The sequence below is a fragment of the Dermacentor silvarum genome, chromosome 7, assembly GCF_013339745.2.
Source record: "Dermacentor silvarum isolate Dsil-2018 chromosome 7, BIME_Dsil_1.4, whole genome shotgun sequence".
NCBI lineage: Eukaryota > Metazoa > Arthropoda > Arachnida > Ixodida > Ixodidae > Dermacentor > Dermacentor silvarum.
This window is the reverse complement of record NC_051160.1, coordinates 64,433,601-64,460,965: the sequence shown is the minus strand read 5'-3', so window position 1 is coordinate 64,460,965 and position 27,365 is coordinate 64,433,601. Positions and strand designations below refer to the sequence as shown.

The following is a 27,365-nucleotide window of genomic DNA, read 5'->3' as shown; positions in this document are numbered from 1 at the left end:
GTACTCCATCGATGCCCATGTATTTATTTACACAATAGCTTTATTGTATCATATTTATATAGAAGGTAACTGCAGGCCTCATCGACGGGCCTCAAAGCTTACGGACCGATCCCATAAACAATATTACGTTCCCCTCGTTTTTCCGGATAAGGAACATAAACGGACGATCCACGACAACGCGTGTGACCGGCTTATCACTGGGGGCAGTGGACCCTGCTCCTATCTCTGCCGTAGCAGCCGCGGCCTCCGTGCCTTCTTCGTCGACTTGAACGAACGCCTTGTGGAAGACCTGCGAGACAGAAGCCTTGCCACTCTCAAAGATACCAGAAAGGTCCGCGCTGTCGCTGAACAAGTCTTTGGCTCCGAGGGCAGACAGCACATCCTTCAATGAAGCAGAGTACTCGAGCTTGAACTTGGGAAGAGTAAGCTCCACGTTGTCTTTCATGGCGAGGCTATTTAGAGCCGAGCGAAGACGCGACTCCGTGAGCTGCTCTTCCAAGAAAGGCAGTCCTTCCACTTCATCGGGGACGAGAATTACCATCGAAAATGTTTCGTCAAAGTACGGCATTTCAACTAACGTCGCCTTAACTCCGCGGATTGGCCGACTTTGAATTGTGCGTTACTCTGGAACATCATTTCCACTTCCACACTGCTTCCGGAGTTGAGATGAAAAGTTTGGTTTTTCGAGTCTCTCTCATCGAACGGCTGGGCCCACCTGCCCTTGAAGTAAATAGCGTTGAGTATAATGAATACGGTACTTTCTGTCACACTACCGGGCGGAATGAGCTCTTTGATCTTTGATTTCGTTTCGTCCGAGACCCACTTGTTGGCCTCCTTTCGGACTGACTCTGGATTTTTCTTGAAATCAACTGACTTGATGCGAGCCCGGAAGTTACTTTCCAGAAGCGCCTCGAATTTCTTGGGGAACTTAAGCTCGCGCTCGCTGTACATCAGGTTGGCCACGTGAAAGCTGTTTTCAGAGTTCCAGCTGTATGGTAACTCATTCAACAACTGCCTAAAATGCTCGTGTATTTTGTCCCTTTCGGTGACGTGAAGAACGGCCGCCAGTTGCTTTGCTGTGTTACCTCGTGCGCCGGCGAGGGTCATTGAAAGTGCGCTGCCTACACTGTACGGGGAGTAGATGATGTTGTCTTCCTTATTAAGAGAGTGTAGTTGGGTGTACAGGTCGATGGAGAGCTTTAGCAGGCAGACCCCGAGTACGGATGACGTCATTGCGCTATACGATCTAGAAAAAAAAAAGACAAGATAACGTTAGAGTTGTAGAGATACGGCCAAACATTTGAAGGAAATAAGGAATGCCCAGATACCACTAACTTTTTTATTCCTTCAATAGCGTGATGTAATCGGACAGCTCGCAGTAAGTATGCCGACCTAAGGCATGAGCTTAGTAGCAAGCACATACTAGTGAACAGTGTAACACCCCAAACTGCAAGAACGTGCTTGAACGTTTAAGAAAATCCTATGGATATTCACGTTCAGCCCACTGCCTATGTGAAATTTAACAAGTGTCATTTTATTCGAGCTTCTCTGGCTACACTACCTACAGCATGGTAAATTTAAATAACAGGACAGCAAATACTCTCTATAGTTTTGCGCATCTTCTCTGTTTTATACTGTGTATTTCGTAGTTGCAAGTTTAATTCTCATGAGATCGTAGATCTCACTGGGCATATATAGCTTCCTACAACTGATGCTTAACTCGATTTATTATTTCATTAGAATAAAGATATTACGGCATATACAACGCGCATGTCGGAGCATGTAAGCTTTCTCGAAATATTTCAATGAAGTGCGAGTAAATAAGAGACACGCTGCGTGTAGTGTAATTTTATTTCCAAGTACGCGCAAGGAACTGTTATCAATGTTTTGCCATCGCAAAAGGTTCCTGTTGCTTGGCTTCGCGCATGTGTTGCTGTTCTGCACGGCAGTTTGCCTCCACACCGAATACGTGGCGGCCCATCATGACGGCAATACCACCAAGACCACGCGGGAAGACGATGCAACCATCATGATCCACACATCTGCTGATTGCAGTGTCTCTGGCACCGGCCAATTTTCGATTCCACCATCTCCGCAATTGATCCCGTTCAATACTACAGTCTCCTGGGACCGCTCTTTATGCGGCAAGAAACCAACAGAAAGTACGCGCCAAAATTCTGTAAGCGAAGTAGAGAAAGCTTCTTTTAAATCGAAGAGTTATGCACTTGAAGGTGTATATCTGTAAGAGGGAGGACATGCATACGTAAGCATTCTTTGGCGAGTGCCCCAGCAAAATCTGACTATCTCGCGACACGTGTAATTTGTTGTATCTGCGCTAAGATGAGCAATTTGCGAAGCTAAAACACTTCATTCTTATAATATTGCAAATGTAGATGATTGGTAGCTTTAGAAGTAATAAGGAACTATTGAAATAAAATTTTAAAAATGATCAGAGAGAAAACCGTTCTCGGTCAGGCCGCTTTGAAAGCTTATTTTCCCGCATTAGATGTGTGTGTACCGAGAAACCGGCTCTGGGGCTGCTTAGTATATATATATATATATATATATATATATATATATATATATTGTTACGGAAGGATAAAAGAAGAGAAAAGAAGAAGATCGCGAGACGCTGGCCGCTGTGTGCTGTTGCTGGTCAGCCATCTTGACCACAATAACTCTGCTTGTATATATACATGTTGCAAATGCATTCTGTCTATACTTCCAACATCCCCGTAACATATTGGTGGAGGTGCTGGGGAGCACGGCTGGAAACGGAGCTCCGCCATGGATTTCGCATCACCGTCCCCACCATGACTGACAGTGAGCACACGGGATCAACGTCGTTGCCGCCTCCAACGTCGCCGTCGCCAGCTCCATCGCTGTCCCCATCGGTTGTGGTTATGCAACCAAGGATTCCGGAACTTTCTGCGGGACCGATGACACCGACGTTGAAGAGTGGTTGGCTATGTACGAACACGTGAGTGGACTTAACAGATGGGACCATACGCTTAGACTAGCTAACGTGTTGCTGTACCTAAGAGGCATTGCAAAGGTGTGGTACCACGAAGAGGTCCTAACCAGCTGGGACCTATACAAAGAGAAGTTAAAAGAGTTGTTTGGCAAACGAGCCGGCCGTAAAATTGCCGCAAAGCAGGAACTGGCCTACCGTGCCCAATCCCCCACGGAGTCCTATGTCTCGTACATCCAGGACGTGCTGGCGCTTTGTCGTAAAGCCAATCCCGACATGACAGAAGCTGAGAAGGTCAGGCACGCGTTAAATGGAATTGCCGATGACACCTCATGTACAAAAACTGCTCTACACTTGATGTTATGATCAAAGAGTGCCGACAATTCGAACAGGCAAAAAGCCGACGCGTCCTGCAAACATTCGGCAGACTTCCCAATACTGCCGCTACATCGTCGTGTGAAGATGAGCCCTTACAGCCCATGCGTCGCCATCAGATGACGTGGTGCGAATCGTTCGACATGAACTGGAAGCGATGGCACCCGCAGCTTACCGTTCGCGAAGCCCTGATACTACTCCTCTTTCAGTTCCCCTCGTACAAGCCATGGTTCGCCAGGAACTTGAAAACGTTGGTCTCCATTCTGTATGTGCTGTCGCCAATCCCAGAGTAAACGAACCCCCTTCTACTACTTACCTCCACCCCGACGCTTCTCTTCTCGTTATCGCAACCCGACTGAGTGGAGAACTGCGGACGACCAGCCGATACGTTTCACCTGTGGCCGCATTGGGCATGTCGCCCGATACTGTCGCAACTCGTGGCCCTCAACACCTCGCACGCCGACCAAAGTGAGCAGTTTTGATGGAAATGCCCTCTGTGTGACGCACACCGCCGTGTCGAACAGCGCCGACAACTCTGTCAGGAACACGTGGTACAGTCGCTCACCATCGCCGCGCGGATACCAGTTTCGTTCACCGCAAACACGTCGCCCATCTTCCCGTTCGCCGCAGCCACGTCGCCTTTCGTCCCCTGTGGCTCTCTGCCGCACCCTTTCGGAAAACTAAGAAATGCAGCCCTCGGAGGTGGTACTGCATTGACTACTACAGCAGTAAATCCTCTCTGTGCCCACAAAGAACTCTTTTGATGTTCAAGTAGACGGCATACCTGTCCAAGCACTCGTCGACACTGAAGCCCATGTTTCTGTGATGAGTGCTAGCCTACGTAGACGAAGGTCCTCACTCCAGCAGCTGCGCAAGTTCTTCGTGTGGCGTGCTTGCTGTTCTTGTACTGCGCGTTTAAGTATAGCCGGCCGCCCTACTTCTGTTCTCTTTGCAGTGATCGACAATGGCCCTCACGACGTTATCCTTGGGTTAGAATATTTATCCAATCATTCTGCTCTCATTGACTGCGCAACCGGCGTCCTTCAGTTGGAACTGCCTCAACTTGCCGATGCTTCGAGCACCACCCCACTGCGCCTGTGCTCGCTTCAAGATGCGCGTCTGTCACCCGAGGCAGTCACTTACGTCGCTGTGACCACACAGTTACAAGTTCCTGACGGTGAGTATGTGCTTCGCCCCATCGTCGACGTGCTTTCGAATCGGAATGTGGCTGTTGCGCATACGCTGGTCACAGTTACCAATAACGACGTCGTCCTCCCGCTTCAGAACTTTAGCCTGTGTCCTCAAGTGCTCCCGGCCGTCTTGTTCTTGGCTAGCGTTTTTAGTACTTCCGAATTGGACATTGAGAGTCTGAATGCCGAGAGTGGTTTATTAGCGCTCACAGCTCTGGTTTCTTCACAGATGACTTCGCGCAAATCATTGCACCTGACCTCACCTATGATCAGGCCCAGGCTATACGTCTCCTGCTCTAATTGTACAGTGACTACTTTGATTTCGGCGACAGGCCTTCAGGTCAAACATCTGTATAGACCAAACCACCTCATAAACACTAGAGACACAAATCCTATTCGTCGGCGTCCCTATCGTGCATCGCGTGCTGAACGTAGAGTCATCTAATCAGAAGTGGACAAAATGCTCGGCAAATGGGTCATCGAACCATCAGCTAGTCCTTGGGCTTCGCCTGTCCTCCTTGTGAAGAAAAAAGATGGTGCCTGGCGTTTTATTGCGATAGCAATTATATGGACACTTCAACCGGATTTCTGCCGTCGGCGTCGCCGTCACCGTCGCCGTGAGGTTCCGTATAGATAAAATCTTCGCCGCGCGCCGTATGCCCCAGAGGCAGCGTGCGGGGACGCGCGCTATCACGGAGAGCGAACGCACTCAATCTCCCACGCGCAAGCAAGGAAGCGGAAAGCCAGCGCCGGCACTTCTCTGCCAACAACCGCGCTCGTCGCTCGTCCGCACAGTCTCTTATCTCTCCCACGCGCAAGCAAGGAAGCGGGAAGCCAGCGCGGGAAGGAGCGGGGGGGGGGGGGGGGGGGGGGCGCACTTCTACGCTGCCAACAACCGCGCTCGTCGTTCGTTCGACCGCACCGTCTCTTATCTCCACACGGCTCTGACCTTTATGCGCATTCGCCGCTCAGTTTCCGTTGAAGCGATAGACCGCACGTACCTTCGCCCGCTCCTGCGGCGTATATATCCGCTCGCTGCCAGCGTTTTGACGGTCGTTGTCTGCAGTCATTCAGTGTGATCTATTCATGTTTCTTTGTGCGAGCTCACACCACGCTTCTTCAATCAGTTAGTAGTAGTCGGGCCACATTTTACAACGCGCGCTACACACGCAATGCTGCCCGGGTCGGCAGTGCAGCGCTACAGGTGTGTCCCTTCGCACGCGCTGCCCACGGGAAGCGCTTCTCATCAACACCACCGTTTCACACGCGCCTTCTCGTGGTCATCGAGTCTCCCTTCATGTCGGTCTACTTACGCCGCAGCACACCTGCTTACTTAATCAGCTCATGTTTACTATAATTCATGTTGCTACCAAAGCCGCTCACCTTACTTCGTATGACATTGCTGTTTTGCTATCGCATTCATCGCTTCGCCCTTAGGGCGAAACTGTGACATTTTTTGTGTCGACTATCGCGACTTAAACAAGATTACCCGAAAAAGCGTATACTCACTACCACGCATCGATGAGGCCTTGGACTGCTTGCACGGAGCTAAATATATCATCCATTGATCTTCGATCCGGCTACTGGCAGATTTCTGTTGATAAAAATTGACCGTGAGAAGACCGCCTTCATAACACCTGATGCTTTATATCAGTTCAAACTGATGACCTTTGGCCTATGCAATACTCCTGCGACATCTGAACGAACGATGGACTCCCTTCTGTGAGGCTGCAAATGTAACAACTGTCTTTGTTATCTTGGCGACGTTATTGTTTTTACTCCCACGTTCAGCAGCCATCTTCCCCGACTCGCTGCAATTCTTGTGGTCTTCCGAAAAGCCGGCCTTCAACTGAACTCCACGAAATGTCAATTTGGGCGCCATCAGATTACCGTGTTGGGACATCTCGTTAATACATCCGGTGTACAACCATATTCGGAAAAACTAAGCGCAGTTCGCAGTTTCCCTGTGCCACGTTCTGTTTCTGACATGCGCTGCTTCTTCTTTCTGGGGTTTTACGTGCCAAAACCAGTTCTGATTATGAGGCACGCCGCAGTGGAGGGCTCCGGAATAATTTTGACCACCTGGGGTTCTTTAACGTGCACTACAACGCAAGCACACGGGCGTTTTTGCATTTCGCCTCCATCGAAATGCAGCCGCCGCGGCCGGGATTCGATCCCGCGATCTCGTGCTCAGCAGCGCAACGCCTTAGCTGACTGAGCCACCTCGGCGGGTATGCGCTGCTTCGTCAGCTTATGTTCTTACTTTCGCCGTTTTATCAAAAACTTCGCCGACGTTGCTCGACCTTTGGACAGATCTTCTAAAGAAGAACACGTCATTCTCATGGGGACCGAAGCAGGCTCACGCGTTCGCCGCTCTCATCGGGTTTCTGACCACCCCTATCATCCTTCCCCAATTTGATCCATCTGCACCAACCCACGTCCACGCTAACGCAAGCGGCCACGGCATCGGCGCTGTCCTGGCCCAGCAGCAGAATGTACTGAGTGCGTGATAGTTTACGCCAGCCGCTTGCTGTCACCTTCTTCAGGAGAAAAATTACTCGACCACCGAGCGGGAGTGCTTGGCTTTAGTTTGGGCTGTCGCCAAATTCCAGCCATATTTGTAGGCAGCACATTTTTGGTCGTTACAGACCACCATGCCCTCTGCTGGCTGTCTTCCCTCCGGGACCCGACAGGACGGCTTGGTCGCTGGTCTTTCCGGCTCCAGGAATTCTCATTTCTTGTCATCTACAAGTCTGGACGTCTGCACAGGGACGCTCTCGTCACCCCGTGGATCCTCCTGATCCTTTAGCGCATGATCCGGAGACCTGCGTGGTGGCTTTCACTGACATGACCGACACGCGCGCTGAACAACAACACGACGAATCCTTGCAGCCCGTCATCGCCGCAGTGCAATCTGGCAGCACCGACGGCAGGTGCCGCATGTTCGTGCTACACGACGGCATCCTATACCTCCGCAATATCAACCCTGAGGGCCCTGAGTTGCCCCTTGTCCTTCCTCGTCATCTGCGATCCGTCGTTCATGAACAACTTCATGATGCACCGACGGCGAGACACCTTAATGTTTTGCATACATACGACCGCGTACGACACCGGTTCATCTGGCCGGGTCCCTACCACTCTGTGCGTTGTTATGTCGGAACTTGCGAATTGTGTCAGCGCCGGAAGAAACTTCCCCCGCCACCTGTTGGACGACTCTATTTGATTGAAGTTCCCTCTAAACCTTTCTATTGCGTAGGCCTTAACCTGCTTGGCGCTTTTACGACGACGACTAGAGGGAATAAGTGGATCGCCGTCGCCACCGATTACGCGACACGCTACGCGATAACAAAGGCGTTGCCGACTAGTTGCGCAACTGACGTCGCAGATTTTCTCCTCCACTATCTCATCCTCCACCACGGTTCACCTCGGCAGTTATTTGCAGACCCCGGCCGCTCGTTCTTGTCTCGAGTTGTGGACGACCTCCTCCGCTCCTGTGCCACGGAGCATACGCTGTCCTCCGCCTACCAGCCACAAACGAGCGGTCTTACGGAACGTCCGAACTGAACCCTCACAGATATGCTGTCCATGTATGTCTCCAACGACCACCGCGACTGTGACGCCACGCTGGCCTACGTGACATTCGCTTATAACTCGTCCCGACATGACACCGCAGGATATTCACCCTTTTCTCTTTTCTATGGTCGCGAGCCCACATTTCCATTTGACATCATCCTACCTTCTGTGCCAGGTGCTACAACTGAGTACGCTCGTGAAGCCATCGATCGCACCTACATGACGCGTCAAGTCACCCGATCTTGCCTATTGGCATCGGAGGATATACAACAAGAGCGCTACGGTCGGCGCCACCACGATGTTAAGTTCGCCCCAGGTGCTTGGGTGCTCCATTGGTCACAATGTCGTCGTGTCGGCCTCTCCCAGAAGCTTCTCTCTCGCTACACAGGGCCTTATGATGTCCACCGCCGTCAAGTTAACGACGTCAATTACGAGATCTCGCCGTTACAGTTTGATCCGTCCTCACGTCCGACGCCTGTTGAAATCGTGCACGTTTCGCGGCTTAAAGCCATACTTCGCTCGCAGTCCTTCGCCTGACATGCGCCGAGACGGCGCTTCAGCACCCGGCGGTCCTGTTACGGAAGGATAAAAGAAGAGAAAAGAAGAAAATTGCGAGACACTGGCCGCTGCTTGCTGTTGCTGGTCAGCTATCGTCATCACATTAACTCCGCTTGTACATATATTGTAAATACGTTCTGTATATACTCGCAACATCCCCGTACCAACATATATATATATATATATATATATATATATATATATATATATATATATATATAGTAAGCTTTTATTCTGAGCAAGCGCAGTTAGCGCCCAAGGTCGGCAGCCTCTTTATCCCAGGTAGCCGCGGCCCAAGGGCATCTGCCATACACGTTTGATCAGGCTGCGCTGTTTCTTCGGGTTGGGGTCTGTTAGCTTGGCCTCCCACTGTTGCTCGGTTAGTGTTTGGATGTCTGCGGCATACATATCCCCATACCATATGGCATAGGGGGTCTGGGACGTCACAGTACTTGCAGATGTATGGGTGTTCACTGGTTCAGATTCGGTTCAATAAGATACCGTGAACGTAGGTGATGGTTTGCAATTTTCTGAGGGTTACTGCCTCTTGCTTAGTTAGGCTGGGGTGAGGTGGCGGGTAAGTTCTTCGGTTTAGCCTGTTTAAATATAAGAATAACTGACTAATACATGTGATAATAGTTTAATAGTAATAATAATGATTAATTGGGGGCGTTAAAAAACTGGTGACATCGCCGTCGGCGCGTCAGGGTTGTTACAAAAATGTAAAAAGAGGAAATAAAATAAGAAAAGTAAAATATTCAAACGGCAGGCAGGCTTCCGGCTCCACATGTCACCAATTTCCACACACGGTACATGAATGTACATGTATTGCCGTTGGCATGTCTTTATTGTGAAAACACTTTCTTTGATGTTTTTCAGCCTTGATATTTTTTTAACTCTTCCAGAAATTCTCGCTGCTTTACATGTACAGATACCTTCTCCAGGGGAGGTAATTGTGCTGGACCTTCATTAGTGCTGTAAATGTTACGAAAGCTGTGAATTTGTAAAATAGAAAGCCTAATAAATACAAAAAGAAACACGCGGAGAAGAGCATTTTGACAAACCAGCTTTGATGGTGGTACTATTCTAAAGCTCAATTCTCACTTGTGCTGCCGCACGGTTGTGATCGACATGCTCATGAAGGTTTGGGTCATTCACATTTCAAGTAATGAGTGACGGTTGCATAGGTGCAACATCTTCCTCTGCGTCTGCCAGTTGCCTGTGTACATTAGCGGGTTGAGCTGTGTGATTATTGGTTTAGCTGAAGTGATGTGTCATACACAGTTTCCACGCACAATATTGTCCAACATTGTGCAGAAATTGTACTTTAAGCTATCGGTTCGGTGGAAGTTTTCCACTAAGTTGACTGTTGAAGAGTGACATTTCACTTCCTCACTCGATCGAAAGGCCCAAGTTAAAATGAGCCTAGAAGGCATTATACGAAATGCAGTCCCCACGTATGTCTCAAGAACAACACGTGTCATAATGATGAGTAGTGCAATTTATTTCCCTAGTGTACAAAGTGGTGTAGGTGCGTTCAGTATTGCAATGCTACCAAACACAAAACTTTAAAAAGTTTACAATACATATTCAAGAAGACCACTTGACCACTCTACTGAGCATTGGCAAACGCTAAGTAAAAAGCTGCTGCCTCAGGTATTGGCTTTGGTCTAACGTATGCATTCTCACATGCAGCGCATACAGCCCATAAATTTGTTGACATATAAATATGAAATGTAGTAACTACACCGCGTGATAATATTTAAGTAACCACCAGGTGAATACACTATAAAATATCTTCGATTGGGTCAAGTTCGTACGCCTTGCTTTGATAATAAGTTGTGCTGTTTTATTTACACACACACAGACTTAAATGGAAGGTTTGCATACATTTCGTATTTACATGTTCCTGCGAGTGTCAAATGAATAGCCCAACTTATACAATCAAGACATAAGTACGTATTGTATTTCGTACCGAAGCGATTCCTATTACTTACTCAACAATTTCTTTTTCTCACGTGCAGCAAGTCAGCTGCATACATAAGTTAAGCTAATGTCGCTAATCTAAGCTAGGCGTAGGTGTCATTTCCCGAATATGATAAAATAGTGTCCATGTATATGACTAAAATTCATGGTTTGACAATATTCTGTCTGGCTGGATAGTAATTTTCTCAAACGAAAAAATATAGCACACTGACCAAAACAGTGTGGCAAATTTGATCCAGGGAGCATATATTTTGCCAGCAGAGTCACTTGAATATTTTGCAAGCAGTTCGTCCTCCATAGGCTAGCTTCGATCACAGAACTGATGCTGATATATTTGTGAGAATTTGTGTTCAGCATATTCTCATGACAGCCAATAGGAATCCTTAATATTGTTATAGCAGCGGAATTAGCAGGTGCAATGCACCATGGCAATGAACATGCCAAAGGATGAAAAGAAGCGAGGGCCTCTTTCCATAATTTGGTAGCGCAGCTGAAGACTGTTCGATTATTGAGTGGCAGCGCGGCCTGTGCAAACTAAATACCAGTGGTACCGCCGCTTAAAGCATGCAGTATTCTACACCCACGAAATATTGCTAGTAGTACGTTTACAGTTAAATGTAGGGGCACCGGAAAAATTCTTTTATGGACATACTTTGCGACCACAAGTCAGTTGAAGGTAGATGATTTGGCACTGACTGTCGGCAGAATCAACGAGAATATAGAACCTAGAGTACTTCCCAGCCAGATCATGCTGGTACTAGTAATAAACATTGTTGACATTAAACTCAAGGCTCATGACAAAACGGGTGACATGAACCACAAAACGAACAAGGTTGGATCTATAAAATAACGGCACACTTTCCTTCAGCTTAATCTGCTTGCATTAGTAACGTAACCGTGGGTAGCCTGTGTGGAAGAACTGTCGGCAAAATTTCTTTCATGGGATTCTGCGGGTTGCTAACAAAATATCATACATGACCATACCTTTGTTTCGTCTGACTTGTTTATTTTTACATGCATATTGTTTGTTTTTTTGTCAGAAAACGCAAATTTGTACAGAACCAAGAAGGAGCATCCAGCTCTCAACCCTAATATATTCATCATCCGTGCCTCTGGTGTCGGCAAAAACAGCCTCCGTGCTTAGTCACCAGAAAAACCAAGCATTTAGGGTTGTTTGGCATGCAAGACGCTTGCATTCTAGCATATAAAACTATTTAGTTCGTGCAATCCTTAAATTTATGCTTTCCACGCCGATGTCCACATCATAAAAAAAAGGCTGCTCAAAATCTGAATTAATAACATTAGTTTTCTCCGGCGTTTCAGCATTTCACGACAGCACTGTATGTCTTGACATACGTAAATTTTAAGATGCTCCCTAATTTAATCGGTAAAAGTATCTTCAAAAGTGGAACAGCAACTTTTTGATCTAACGATACGTCATCCCCAATACTTATCCACAGTTAAATTCTTGAGCACATGCACACCGCGCAAACGAGCATTTTTACACCTGGCTACTCTGCGACACATCGCACATAGCTATCACGATTTGTATCTTCCTTACAGACATTGTACGAGCAAGAACACGAGAGCTCGGACGTCATGGCAACCACGGCACATCACAGCCAGAAAACGGCTCACCTCACTCGAAGTAGCACATGAGAAATGACAGCGTTGAGGCGATAAAAATTATTTCTACTGATCCTATTATCACTTCTGAAAGTTGTAAAGGACTGGTGTTCAGCACTGCAGGGGTACGGAGTACACACACAGAACACATATAAGTCGCGTACGTTGGGTACGCCGATCGGCCACTTTTCATTACGCCACGCCCTGAACATGTGTCGGGCTTAGAATGCACGTGTATGTGATGGATCTCGTTTGCAATGCACACACGAAGCACTGCAGAAGAATTCACGAAGTCGACGGCAGCAAATATTTCTTCAGACGCTCGTGTAAACACAACACGCACCTGTTTCTTAAGGCGATCGCACGCACTGACAACCTCTTAAAGGGCACAACGTCCTGTTGCCGTCAGTGACTATTTTTGTGGGTGCTGCATAACTCGATCTAGTAAAAATCACAAGGATGAGAAAAATAAACTGTTTCTAATCACCTTGTACACCCTTGGATCGACGCATGTACCGGGAGGCTAGTTGCGGGGCGTCTGGTGGGTGCCGAGAATTTCCGTTCTTATAGACGCGGCGCTGATGGGATAGGTTGCCATTGTATAACGCCTGTGCCCTCTTTTGTGTTCGCCCGTTAAACAGGTCCTTTTCAAAGTGGACTTGTTACCCATTATTAGGCAAGCTAAACGCTGCTCTAGATGGGCCATTTCTAAAAAAGCCACCTGCACTTACAAAGCCTCGTTATGGGCAACGAAAGCATATGTTGCAAAAGAGAGCACTCTTGCATTCAGTCTGGAGCATTAACTTTAGATACGTAGAAAAAGGCACGAGCAAAATTTCCTAAATGATAACGGCCGTTTTACGTCCTGCATCAACAAACTGGTTGCCATAGCTCTTATTGTGTCATAGCTCTTATTACGCCCACAGGAAGACGTTCTCACCCTCGGGTCTAAGATGGCTGCCTGGGGGCAGAAAGATGGCGCACATTGTAACGAAGTACTAAGATATTCTCCAAGCAAATCTCGTAGTTAATGTCTACCTTACAAGATTGCTGGAATTCAAAGCAGATGGAGGCATTAACTGGTCAGCAGTGCAGTTAAGCAACAGACATTGTAGTATTGGTGAATAAAAAAGTTGTCGCAGTTTCACCTGAAAGGCGAAGCATCAATTGCGATAGCAAATTTGTAGAGAGCTATACGGAGTAATGATATTAGCTTTATAAGCTGTATAAACTTGGACATGCAGCAGCACCGGCAACACGCAGAACTGTTGTCGACGCCGTCGGCGTGTAGCCCGCGTTCGCTCAATATGCGTGCGGCGTTGGTGACTGTTGCCGGAGCCTCTGATATAAATGGGCACTTGGTGCCGCAGCTAAACGTCACCTCCCTTCCCTCCCCCTCCCCCCCTCCCCCACGGCCCCTCGCGCGTCGGAAGAAGGCGCGTTTGCTCTACATATATATGTATGTATCTACATATATTGTAAAGGAGGAAAGAGACGCCTACTTCTGCAGCCCTTAAGCGAGCACGGCGCAGAACGCGCGTTTGTTCTCCGCCGTGCGTTCACTCCCCGTGAAAGCGCGCGCCCCTCGCGCCCTTTCACTCGCACATACAGCGTTCGGCTTTCCCTTCTTTCGCTCCCACTTACCCCTCCCCGTTGGCGCTGAGCCGTGCTCCCTCAAGGGCTGCAGAAGATAGCGCCAACCTTTCCCTTTCCCTCAAGAACCACTTACCTACCGCGGCGACGATTTTTGGCGCTGAGCCGTGCTCCCTCAAGGGCTGCAGAAGATAGCGCCAACCTTTCCCTTTCCCTCAAGAACCACTTATCATCGGCGACGATTTCATCTCCATTGACGTCATACGGAACCTCACGGCGACGGCGACAACGACGGCGACGGCGACGCCGACGGCAGAAATCTGCTTTTGAGTGTCCATATAATTGCTATCGCAATAAAAGCAGGGAAGGGATTGATAGGACTGGATCTGTTACACGCATAGGTTATTTAGGAAGTAACTAGGTACAAGGTAGATATAGAGGTTTTATTGAAGAGTAAATATTCTTAAGCGCTATGCCGAGTATGGAAGACTGCGCCAAAAAGATGGTGAAGACGACGATCGGGGAAGCGCTCGTGTTGCTGTTCTGCCATCTTGCCTGCAGCCATCTCTCTCTGTATATATCGTGTAACTATAACTTTCCTATCCCTTTTTGCTACTCTCATCCCCGTGGCAATATTTAAGGAGGGTAGGCAAAATGTTAGCCTGCTGTGCAATTGTTTAACACTGAGTAGCTCAAACAAGACGAGGTGACTTTGTTGCTAACCCGTTCACTATTCATTATTATCACCCTCACGGAGTGAGGTGAGCTTAAGACAGGTGCCGGAATGTCCAGAATGGTGACGGTGAGAGATGGCATTTGTGCTCCTGGAATGGGACTGGGCAGGAAACCACCTGGTGTAGCTTTGTTTACTTTGTGATTGTTTTCTCGTGGCCTACCTTATTTATGCACACGTGCCAGATTGAGTGATCCTACATTTGCCGTTGGTTAAATTAACTTCCTGTGACCTACAGGCGGAAAAGGAGCGCGTACGAATTTTCGTTTGTCCCTTAATCAGCCGCGCACTTCATGATCCGCCTGGCAACTGACCCTCACATTTTTCATATTTCCGCTAAATCAGGAATTTCGTTGACCCGGTTGATCTAGTTGTTTGAGGAAATTATGAAAATTTCACATAACATTTTCGAACGCTTTGGTCGCAACAACAGGTACTCATAGAGAGCGTGCAGCAAAATGGTGGCGCTACCCTGGCGGCGTGCTATGGCGATGGCTGGCATGCTGGCTGCATCAGAGGACGGCAAACCACGAGCAAAGCACGCGCTGGAAACAATGGCTCTCTTTGAAAATGTTTGCAGAAAATGTGTAAATAAATTCCGCACCTGAGTGGCGTGCTAAAACTACAATACCTTGATTCCAATCAATATGGTGACTAAAAATTAGCTGAGTGCGAGGTCGTTGGAGCGGGACTTTGTTTTCAATGAAAGCTTTCTCTACACTGTCCAATTGCTTGCAACGCAATGTTTAAATAAAGAATCCGGAGTGAGCCTATACATAGCGATTTCGTTTGGACTACTTAACTGCGTTGATGCTTTACCCCTCAGCTTAAATTCCTTGTTGTGAACATAAACCAAAAATAGGTATTCGAATACATCTTTCTGCACCCACGTGCTAATATAAAGCAGATGGTACAGGAGCAGGTGTTCGAAGCGTTTCCAACCGACTGAGCGCCACTTATAATGGGTCATTTTTAACCAAATGCCGCCATCTAAATTGACATGGATGCTAGTGGCACCGGTCTTGGCGCCGTCCTCGCCCAAATGAAACTGGGCTACCACGTATAAGTAAGTTGTTGCTTTCGCGAACCCCACGCGCACTAAATCTGAAACTAACTACTGTGTAACACAGGAAGAATGTTTAGCGATCACCTCGGCCATTACAAAATTTCCGCCATACCTGTATAACGGCCCGTTCACTTTCACCAGCGACCACTACGCAATTTGTCGGTTTTCCTCTCTCAGATATCCCTGCGTTGGGCTGTGCGGCTCGAAGAGTACGACTACGTATTTTCTAGTGGTCAGGCCAGAAGCACGCCGATGCCGATGCTCTTTCGCGTTCACCTGCACCCGCCGACATCGCCAGTGTATAAACCTTTGACCCATTCAAACCATTAACTGCCACCAACATGGCTTTGGAGCAGCGCAAAGACCCGTCTATTTGAGCTCTGATAGACTACCTCTCCGATTCGCCAGTACATCCGCAATCTCTAGCACTACGCCGATATACTGCGCATTTCTCTATTCGGGATGGAAGCATCTGTTGTCACAACTACCTGTCTGACGGCCACAAATGGTTAATGATCATTCCCAGACAACTGTGGGAGGGGACGGCCGCTTTTCTGGCTACAACTGCTCGTGACGTTGCCACCTTCCTACTTCAACAGTTTGTCCTGCGTCATGATGCTTCCCCAAACTCCTGAGTGACCTCAGCCTTGAATTTCGCCTGGTTCACCTACATACCGCAGCATACCACCGGCTGACAAACCAACGGCCCGGCAAAGCGTTTCCACCGGACTCTTGGCGTCATGTTTTCGATGTATTTAGCATCTAACCAGATCCTTCCCCTCTTCACCTATGCATACAACACGGCACCACAGGCAACGACAGGCATTTCGCCTTACTTTTTACTCAACGGCCGAAAATGTTCATCTCCTACCGACACCATTCTTATTGCCGTTCCGACTCATCGAGAAACACACCAGTTGCTGAAGCTGCCCGATATGTAGAAGAATGTCTACAACTCGTCCGCTCCCTTACGACACAAGACCAGGCGCAGCAGGAATTTCGTCATAACTACGGAGTTACGGGTGCACCACTACGCCAGGCCTCTCCTCGAAGCTAACTGACAAATATCGTCACCCGTAACAAACGAGCTCTAGAGCTACTTTCTCTGGTGAATTTTGTAATCGAACCTCTGACAGCTTCTACGGACCTGCGTCGCCGAGGCCCCCAAAACTGCACATTGATCGTCTCGAGCCCTACTCTATATGGCTTGTCTTGCCAACGCCCTAAACTGCCTCTGTGGCTCCATTTTCAGTGAGGGGAATAGAGATGTAGCGAGGATGGTGCCCTTTCAGCGAAGAAGATGCACGCTCCGAAGCCGCAACGCCGTGTTTTTTTTTACCTTCATTGTACATGAAACAATACAGGTAAACAATAAATGCTCCCAGCAGCTTACTTCCACAGGTCTACGAGGGAGCTGTGGAAGTAAGCTAGATACTGTACGGAACACGCCTTGGGTCGTACGAACAGTGTTTCCCACCACATCGACACCGGGTCCCACTCTCCCCTCAGACAACGCCCCTATCGCGTTTCAGCGGCGGAGCGTCGTGTAATCAGCGACCAAGTGAATGACATGCTCGAGCGTGGCGTCGTTCAACCATCCCAGAGTCCGTGGTCTTCTCCAGTTGTGCTAGTGCGAAAAAAAGATGGTTCTATTCGTTTCTGTGTCGATTACCGCCGCCTAAACAAAGTCACACGGAAGGACGTCTACCCTTTACCCCGCATTGACGATGCACTCGATTGTTTACAAGGCGCTGAGTACTTCTCGTCATTGGACCTACGATCTGGCTACTGGCAGGTTCCCATGGCCGAATGCGATCGACCGAAGACGGCGTTTGTCACCCCTGATGGGCTATATGAATTTACCGTCATGCCATTCGGGCTCTGTAATGCGCCCGCAACTTTCGAGCGCATGATGGACAACATACTTCGTGGTCTCAAATGGAACATTTGCCTATGCTACCTGGATGACATCGTCGTGTTTTCTTCAGACTTCTCGACGCACCTCTCACGTCTCCACCAAGTTTTGACATGTCTTAAGAACGCTGGTCTTCAGCTTAATATCAAAAAGTGTCGCTTTGCAGCTCGCACCTTGACTATCTTGGGCCACGTTGTGTCCAAAGACGGCGTCCTCCCTGATCCTGCGAAACTTCGAGCTGTCGCCGACTTCCCTAAGCCGACGTCACTGAAGACCCTCCGGAGCTTCATCGGCCTTTGTTCTTATTTTCGTCGCTTTGTGCGCAATTTCGCGACCATTATCGCACCTTTGACGCGACTTCTCACCGTTGGCACCGACATGTCTCACTGGTCTCGTGAATGTGATGACGCATTTCAGACGCTACGCCAGCTGCTCACAGCTCCTCCGATTCTCCGGCACTACGATCCCCGGGCGCCTACGGAGGTGCACACTGATGCAAGCGGCGTGGGCCTTGGTGCGGTACTCGCGCAACGGAAGCCTGGCTATCACGAGTATGTTGTCGCCTACGCGAGCCGAACCATCACAAAGGCCGAGGCCAACTATTCAACCACTGAGAAAGAGTGCCTGGCTATAGTCTGGGCTCTTGCCAAGTTCCGACCCTACCTTTATGGCCACCCGTTTTATGTCGTCACGGACCACCACGCTCTTTGCTGGTTGTCGACTTTGAAGGATCCCTCGGGCCACCTCGGTCGGTGGGCCCTGCGGCTTCAAGAGTATGATATCCAAGTGGTCTACAGGTCTGGCCGCAAGCATTCTGACGCGGACGCCCTTTCTCGCTCTCCTCTACCCCCCGATACAGCGTCACTCTCGGCACAGTACACCGCTATCTCAGCGCTCAACGTCGAGTCCATGCATTCGGAGCAACGGAAGGATCCGTGGATTGTTGCCCTTCTCGACCTTCTGTCGGATTCCACCGCCAATCAGCCCTCCCGCGCGCTCCGCCGTCAAGCCTCTCATTTTACCGTGCGAGACAACCTGCTCTACCGCCGCAACTATATACCGGGTGGTCGCAAGTGGCTTCTCGTAATACCTCGTCACATGCGCTCTGACATCTGCGCTGCTTTTCATGCCGACCCACAGAGTGCTCACTCAGGCGTGCTGAAAACTTACGCAAGGTTGCGCCAACGCTTCTACTGGCGCGGTATGTACAGCTTTGTCCTAAAGTATATCCGTGCTTGCGAAGCATGCCAACAACGCAAGATTCCTCCGCAACGCTCGACCGGCGCTCTTCAGCCTTTACCTTGCCCTGCGCGGCCTTTCGATAGGGTCGGCATCGACCTTTACGGCCCACTCCCATGCTCTACGTCTGGAAGCCGGTGGATAATCGTTGGTGTTGACCATCTCACCCGGTATGCTGAGACTGCCGCCCTTCCTGCCGCTACTGCACGTGAGGTTGCTTTCTTCATCCTGCGCAATTTCGTGCTTCGACATGGCGCTCCTCGAGAACTCCTCAGTGACAGAGGACGTGTCTTTCTTTCCCAAGTGGTCGAAGCTCTCCTTGCCGAGTGCCACGTCGTCCACCGTACATCAACCGCGTACCATCCGCAAACCAATGGATTAACTGAGCGCTTCAATCGCACTCTTGGCGAAATGCTCACTGCATACGTCGCGTTGGACCACTCCAATTGGGACATGATTCTCCCTTTTGTCACCTACGCTTACAATACCGCGACTCAAGCAACCACAGGCTTTTCACCATTCTTTTTATTGTATGGACGAGAACCCTCGTGCACGCTCGATACAGTATTGCCATACCAACCTGACGCCTCTGAATATCGACCCATATCAGAAGTAGCCAGGTACGCTGAAGAATGCCGCCAACTTGCCCGTACCTTCACGACGGAAGGTCAAGCCCACCAGCGGAATCGACATGACACCGACCTGAGCCCTACCACTTTCCGTGTCGGCTCCCTCGTCTGGTTGTGGATTCCGCCTCACGTTCCCGGTCTTTCGTCTAAGCTGCTGGCTAAATACCACGGACCCTACCGGATCGTCGCCTGTACATCTGCTGTAAACTATGTGGTCGAACCTCTCACGCTGTCTGACGATCTGCGGCGTCGTGGTCGCGAGACTGTGCACGTTAGCCGGCTTAAACCGTATTACGATCCCTCTATCGTGTCGTCACCGTGAGTCGCCAGGATGGCTAGTCTTCTCTCGTGGGGCCATTGTAATGACGAAGTTAGCACAAGCGTCGCTGTGGTCGCATGGCTGCTGAAGTGAGGAAGAGAAAGACGAACGGATCGGTGTCGCTGGTTTTGCCTCGCGCTGGCGTTTGGCTGGAACTGCTCGGGTGCTCTTTGATCTGGACCTAACGCCAATAAACCCCATATCAATATATATATATATCGAAACTTTATTTGGCTGGAAAATATTTTAAGTATAGTGATGGTCGGAGACCATCATGCAAGGAAGTCTTGTGTGTGCTGGCGTGGTGCGCTCTCCGTTGGCCCAACACCAGGATGTGACGATTTGCTAGCCATAACTACTCCGCTATGGAGCCCTACTCTATATGGCTTGTCTTGCCAACGCCCTAAACTGCCTCTGTGGCTCCATTTTCAGTGAGGGGAATAGAGATGTAGCGAGGATGGTGCCCTTTCAGCGAAGAAGATGCACGCTCCGAAGCCGCAACGCCGTGTTTTTTTTTTTTTTTACCTTCATTGTACATGAAACAATACAGGTAAACAATAAATGCTCCCAGCAGCTTACTTCCACAGGTCTACGAGGGAGCTATCGCCACGGTGGCTTAGCGGCTACATGGGGCGTTGCGCTGCTAAGCAGGAGGTCGCGGGATGAAATCCCAGCCGCGGCGACGGCATTTTGTAGGGGGCGAAAGGCAAAAACGCGCAAGGCGCGTTTTTGCCTTTTTTTTTTGATGCGAAAACACCCGTGTACTTAGATTTAGGTGCACGTTAAAGAACCCCAGGTGGTCCAAATTTCCGGAGTCCCCCACTAGGGCGTGCCTCATAATCAGAACTGGTTTTGGCACGTGAAACCCCAGAATATTTAAATTTTTTTTAACTACTCCGCTTTGTCATCTTCTTCGACTGCTACGTCGCCTATTGCTTACGTAGTCCAGAATAAGCTGTATGACCACCGTCAGAGTGAACCTGATAAATCACGACACGTCTCTAGCAGCTTAATTCTAGCAAACGCCGCTTGTAAGGTGAAATCTTGAATAGAAGTGTGGGGTTTTACGTGCGAAAACCACGCTTTGATTACGGTACACGCCATAGTGGAGGACGCCGGATTGATTTTGACCACCAAGAGATCTTTAACGTGCCCGCAATTAACAGGACACGGGCGTTTTTGCCTTTCGCCCCCTTTTCATCCCGCGACCTCCTGCTTAGCAGCGCAACGCCCCATGTAGCCGCTAAGCCACCGTGGCGGGTAAGGCGAAAGCTTTCTTATTGATATCATTTTGTATGAAAAAATATATATATATATATATATATATATATATATATATATATATACACCTAAAAAGAGGAAAGAAAAGGCAAGGACGTCGAAGGCTTTGGAAAAGAGACACGCTAAGCCAGAACACCCAAGGTACACAAACCAAAAAATGCTACAACCGCTGGAAAACCGGAAAGTGGCTTAAGGCATGTACGACGGGAGCCGCACATTCCGACCATCACTGCTATCTCGTCGAAAGTTTTTGGCCGGTGTACGATTCACTTGGGTTCTTCGCTTCTTCAGCATTCGCTTCTTCAGCAGCGGTGCGTACCATGCGAGGAGGCGCATATAACGTGTATGCAGCAGTAAACACAGGTATCCAGACTACGTGGTGCACATGTCACGTCCCCTGACGTGTGGCATGGTACATTGCTGTCACCGTGGTAGAATAGGAGCGGTGGCCGAACGGCGCCGCTCCGCCAATGTGCCGCGCATGACTCGATGGCTCTCGAGTTGCCGCAGCTTTGCGCAAGGTGGCAGCACAGGTAGTTTGGGCTCATTTCCCCCTTTCCGCCGTACTTGAAAGTACGTAGCCTGCGGGCGTCGCGAGCATTGAAACTGTAATTTTACGTCTCTGATTTTTAAGAAAGAGCTTCGCGTATTGGTGCTGTACACCAGAGATGTCTTCAATAACACTGAATAGTTACCGATGCTTAAGACGGACTTGTCGCGCGTATTTACGCTTGCAGCGGGACTTCGGACGCGTTGTGTATTCCTTTTTTTATTTGACTGCTTTATTTATTTATTTATTTTGCTGTATGAAGATTGGTTCTGAGAACTATACGGTGACTAACGCATCATTGCCAAATGAATCACGTTTTAAACGAATACCTTTTTGATAGCTTCACGATCAAGGACGTTTGTTTCTTCATCATTATAAGATTAATAAAAATCCTTTTTAGCAGGTAAGGCTATGCAGGAATAGTATTTACTGTCTTCCCAGGACTACTGTTGGCGTGTTAACCAATATATCAGGCCCGTAGCCAAGGGGGGGAGGCTAGGAGCTTGAACCCCCGCCCCGTGTGGGGGGAGGCCCCTAGCCTCCCCCCCCCCCCCTCCAGGAAATTGAGCACGCTCTCCCCGCCGCCCCCGGTGACGCTGTTTTATTTTTACTCATGAAATCTATTTAAGCGAATCAGTCGTATAAGAATATTATACTGTTAGGAAGATTAACCTGAACACTGAAAATATAAAACTATTAATAAAATAGTGTTTAAAAAGTCGCATAATTTACATATTCCTAATTTAATTATGGGGTTTTACGTGCCAAAACCACGATCTGATAATGAGGCACACCGTAGTGGGGGACTCCGGAAATTTGGACCACCTGCGGTTTATTAAGGTCTACCTAAATCTAGGTACACGGGTGTTTTCGCATTTCGCTCCCATCGAAGTGTGGCCGCCGTTGCCGGGATTCGATCCCGCCACCTAGTGCTCAGCAGCCCAACACCATAGCCACTGAGCAACCACGGCGGGTAATTTACATATTGTAATTTTTACCGCAAATATTGATTCAAAACTAGCTGCTTTCCTCAAATAGTCAAGGCCTTCAGCAAGTGCCCCCCCCCCCCCCAAAAAAAAAAAAAAAAAAAAAAAGAATTCCTGGCTACGGGCCTGCAATATATTACTTTTAATAAGAATGAACAACGCTGGGTCAAGAAACCGTCACTTTCCAAGCACGTTAGGACAGGTTGATTTTAAAAGCAAAGTTCATCGACGCTTTCTGCAACATCGTGATATTCCTTGTAGAAGCTTCAGCGTGCGCGAACTGTCTGCAGGGTGCATCCCAAGTGAAGTCCACTGCGCCGCGTCTACAACGGTCACCGCGGCCTCACTTACTGCATGTTTCACGCCGTTTCTACTCGTTGTTGCTCAGAGTGTCCGGCAAATGTCGGCCGCGAACATGAAGGCGCGGCTGCTGCACTCTGTCTAGACAAAAAAGGCTTCTAGCTACCCTCGTCGTTTGCAGTCTCCAGCGTTTCGTAGGCACGTGCACGTTTGCACTCGCCATCTGACGCTACTGGCGCAGACGCCTGAACGGCGCCTGAAGGGAGCTGAACAACAATGAAATAATTGGTGACCGTGCAACAGTGCAATTTAGTTACAGCCCGATCAAAAATTAACTACCTCCATATGTCCAATGCTACCCACAATAACGTGAAAACCAAATATTTTTTTTTACGCTGTACATTCGCCGGTAAGAATGTTCACGCTTCCAGAAAAATACACGAGCGTCCCTTGCAATCGCCGCTCTGTGTCAGATCTTGTCGAAATTACCCGCGCCGATTAGAAATTTTTAAGCAGCCTAGCACTGTTATTTTTATGGGAAAGGCCAGCAGACAGCCTCTACAACCTATTAAAAAGTCGCAGTTTCGCCCGAAAGGCGAAGCCTCAATTGCGATAGAAAATTACTAGAGAGGTATACGGAGTAAGGATAGTACTTTTATCTGCTGCATAAAACATTCGCTTACTAACTGAATTAACAAACCTGGTGTCAGCGCGCACAAACAAATATGAATACATCACCCTCGATGACCGCAGACAACCTCTGTCAAAACACTGGTGTGAGCAAGCGCGGCTGCAGCAGCGAGTGAAGGTTAGTGCGGTCTATCGCTTCAACGGAAACTGAGCAGCGACAGCACAGCGCATACAAATGTAATAGCCGTGTGGAGATCGCTTTCGAGATACGGTGCGCACGACAGCTCGCAGCCGCGCGAAGTACAAGTATACGCGGTTGCTGGCAACATAGAAGCCGCAACCCCTCCCTCCCGCGCTCCCTTCCCGCTTTCCTCCTTTCGCGTGGGAGGTTGAGCCGCCAGATCCCCTTGCGCGCGGTCGCAAGCCGGGCTCATATGCGTTTTTGTTGGTCCGACGACAGGCGGGCCGACACCATTGCGCAATCCGCCGTGTGTTTCCCGGGAGTGCACAGGATATCCGCGCAACTGACGAACCACACACACACACAAAGAACGCATACAAGCACTCCTACACCACGCGCCATCTCCCCCTGAAGAACGAGCAGGTCGGGCTCCCAAATGTCGGGTTTGATAAAATAAACTTTGGCTGTACTTTTCTCGGTCGTCAGTCGAGCCAACTGAACAATCAGTTGGCTCTTAACACTGAAAAAACGAACTATATTATTTTCAGAGCTAAAAATAACGCAATCAGCAGTAATTTAAAGCTAACGTTTAATGGTAAAACAATAAGTCACGTACCCACACATAAGTTCCTAGGCGTCCAATTCCATGAGCATCTCAGCTGGACACAACATGTCGCCTATCTTCGCGCTGAGGTGTCCAGAACAGTAGGTATGCTACACAGGTTACGTTTCATGCTACCATCATGGTTTAAACGACAGCTTTACTAATCCATCGTATTCTCACATTTGCACAACTGTATTTTAGTCTGGGGAACCACCACTCAGGGTAATTTAAATCACCTTCAAGTATTACAGAAGAAGTGCATTCGATTCATTGAACATTTATCATGACAACAGCACTCACTACCTTTCTAAAAAAAAAACGGTATCTTAACTGTTCCTAATATTTTTCGCCATCGCCTTGCGCTCAATATTTTCCCCAATTTAAAGGCTGATTCGACCACATTTGTAGCACCATTAAGAGACCCGAATCTAATTATGCACTTAGGCACAATATTTATGTAAAGAAAAAGATTAGAACATGTTACGGGACGCAGTTAGATTACCAGATACCTGAGTTATTAAATTTCTACCCGGAACTACTTGCTATCGTGAAACAATCAAAGTCAATTTTTTCATTTAAAACACGAGTGAAAGCCATGTTTGTGTGATCAGTCCCATGTACCTAAATGTATGTTATGAAATTATAGGGTTTTACGTGCCAAAACCACGATCTGATTGTGAGGCACGCCATAGTGGGGGACTCCGGAAATTTGGACCACCTGGGGTTCTTTAACGTGCACCTAAATCTAAGCACACGGGTGTTTTAGCATTTCGCCCCCATCGAAATGCGGCCGCCGTGGCCGGGATTTGATCCCGCGACCTCGTGCTCAGCAGCCCAACACCATAGCCACTGAGCAACCACGGCGGGTCACCTAAAAGTATGTAATGGAGCAAATGTACGAAAGTACCGAATTGTTTCCTGTTGTAATATTGTGCGCGCAAAGTGTCACATTGTCATTGCTTTGTTGCCCGGTAACATTTACAATGTCTTTTAATTATTATAATTATCCAGTGAATTTTGAACTTAATATGCTTGTCTCTATATGTTGCGCTTCCAGACCAAATCCCCCCCGCCCCCAACTTTTTATTCGTGTCCTATGATGTATGCAGTTTATACTTACACATATTTGTTGTACTACTACAATTTTTTTTTCGACAGCGCTGTTCGCTGTGTGCTGTACGTCTGGAAAACGAGGCATCGGCAGGCGCCAAACAGGCGCCTTTTGCCTCGTTGACTCTCGTAGGAAGGTGTCTCTGTTGTAGTTTTGTGTTTTTTGAATGTTTCCTGTCAAAATAAAGATTATTACTATTAATAATAATTCCGATGCACGTAAAATGAAGATGTGTGATAATATAGCACAGTGGATTATTTTAAACAGACGCCGTCATCTTCGAAACGATCTCAATTTAAGGTCTTCTGCACAGCTTCTTGTTGGAGCAATATCTCTGTATCCAACAGCTTCCGCTAAGCGGACGTTGGTGCGTCATGTGTTCGGCGTGCTGATTGCATCGTATAAATGATTGAATAAGCGATGGATAAAGTTTATGTAAATCGTAATGTTAAATATTTTGGGCAGTGCTCTCAATATTAGGCGAATGTAAGTGACACTCAATATTAGGAAAAGGGGGGAAGGAACAAACACGGCAGAAGAACCTAGGAGTAGAGCTCATCATGGACTCTCAGTATTAGGCGAACGTAAATGACATTCAGTCTGTAAACGCAGGAAAGGATAAAGACGACAGAAGAGCATACGAGGTGCTCACTGGCTCGTCATGCGTTCTTATGTCATGTTTTTCCCAGCACGATTTTCCTAAGAATAAATAATGTACGCCAACTCACCCAGTTCGACTTTGTAGTAATCACCATAGGCTGCCTATCAGTCACGTGCGCAAATCGCCAAATCACGACGGGCGCAAAATTATGATGATGCTATCCTCCAAACAAGTATTCTAGGGTGTGTCACAGGACCCGATAAAGTTTCGAGGTTGGACAGCTTGTAATTACAAATTCCACTTTTCTGATGCAGTACTACCACAGCTTTACTCTCCGTTCCTGTTGATCTATTTGCTGCTCAGCTTTGCTAAATTAAACGGCAAAATGACCGTAAACATATGTAGGTGTTGTTTTCGAAGGCTGCCTCTAAATGGCTTTGAGTGCTGCTCAAATTATGTGTTCAATAGATGCTCAAGTATTTATTTTTGCAATAGCTTTATTGTATCATATTTATATAGTACGTAACAGCAGGCCTCGTCAACAGGCCTCAAAGCTTACGGACCGATCCCATAAACAAGATTACGTTCCCCTCGTTTTTCCTGATAAGGAACATAAATGGGTGATCGACGACAACGCTTGTGACCGGCTTATCACTGGGGGCACTGGACCCCATTCCTATCTCCGCTGTAGCAGCCGCGGCCTCCGTGCCTTCTTCGTCGACTTGAACGAACGCCTTGTGGAAGACCTGCGAGACAGAAGCCTTGCCGCTCTCAAAGATACCAGAAAGGTCCGCGCTGTCGCTGAACAAGTCTTTGGCTCCGAGGGCAGACAGCGCATCGTTCAATGAAGCAGAGTACTCGAGCTTGAACTTCGGAAGAGTAAGCTCCACGTTGTCTTTCATGGCGAGGCTATTTAGAGCCGAGCGAAGACGCGACTCCGTGAGCTGCCCTTCCAAGAAAGGCAGTCCTTCCACTTCATCGGGGACGAGAATTACCATCGAAAATGTTTCGCCAATGTACGGCATTTCCACTAACGTCGCCTTCAACTCCGTGGATTGGCCGACCTTGAATCGTGCCTCCCTCTGGAACATCATTTCCACTTCCACACTGCTTCTGGAATTGAGGTGAAAAGGTTTGTTTTTTGAGTGTCTCTCATCAAACCGCTGTTGCCACGTGCCCTTGAAGTAAATAGCGTTGAGTATAATGAATACGGTGCTTTCTGTCACACTACCGGGCGGAATGAGCTCTTTGATCTTTGATTTCGTTTCGACCGAGACCCACTTGTTGGCCTCCTTTCGGACTGACTCTGGGTTTTTCTTGAAATCAACTGACATGATGCGAGCCCTGA

General features: G+C 48.4%; 1 protein-coding gene across 1 annotated transcript; it reads right to left on the bottom strand.

Annotated features, from left to right (window-relative positions):
• Positions 1–27,365, bottom strand: LOC119458923 (serpin B3). The gene is made up of 4 exons (XM_049671511.1): positions 26,577–27,365; positions 2,823–2,928; positions 613–1,246; positions 1–580 (listed from the first exon to the last, which is right to left on the bottom strand). Exons 1-4 carry the CDS (start codon positions 27,349–27,351, stop codon positions 92–94), a joined length of 2,004 nt encoding a protein of 667 aa, XP_049527468.1. The 5' UTR covers positions 27,352–27,365; the 3' UTR covers positions 1–91.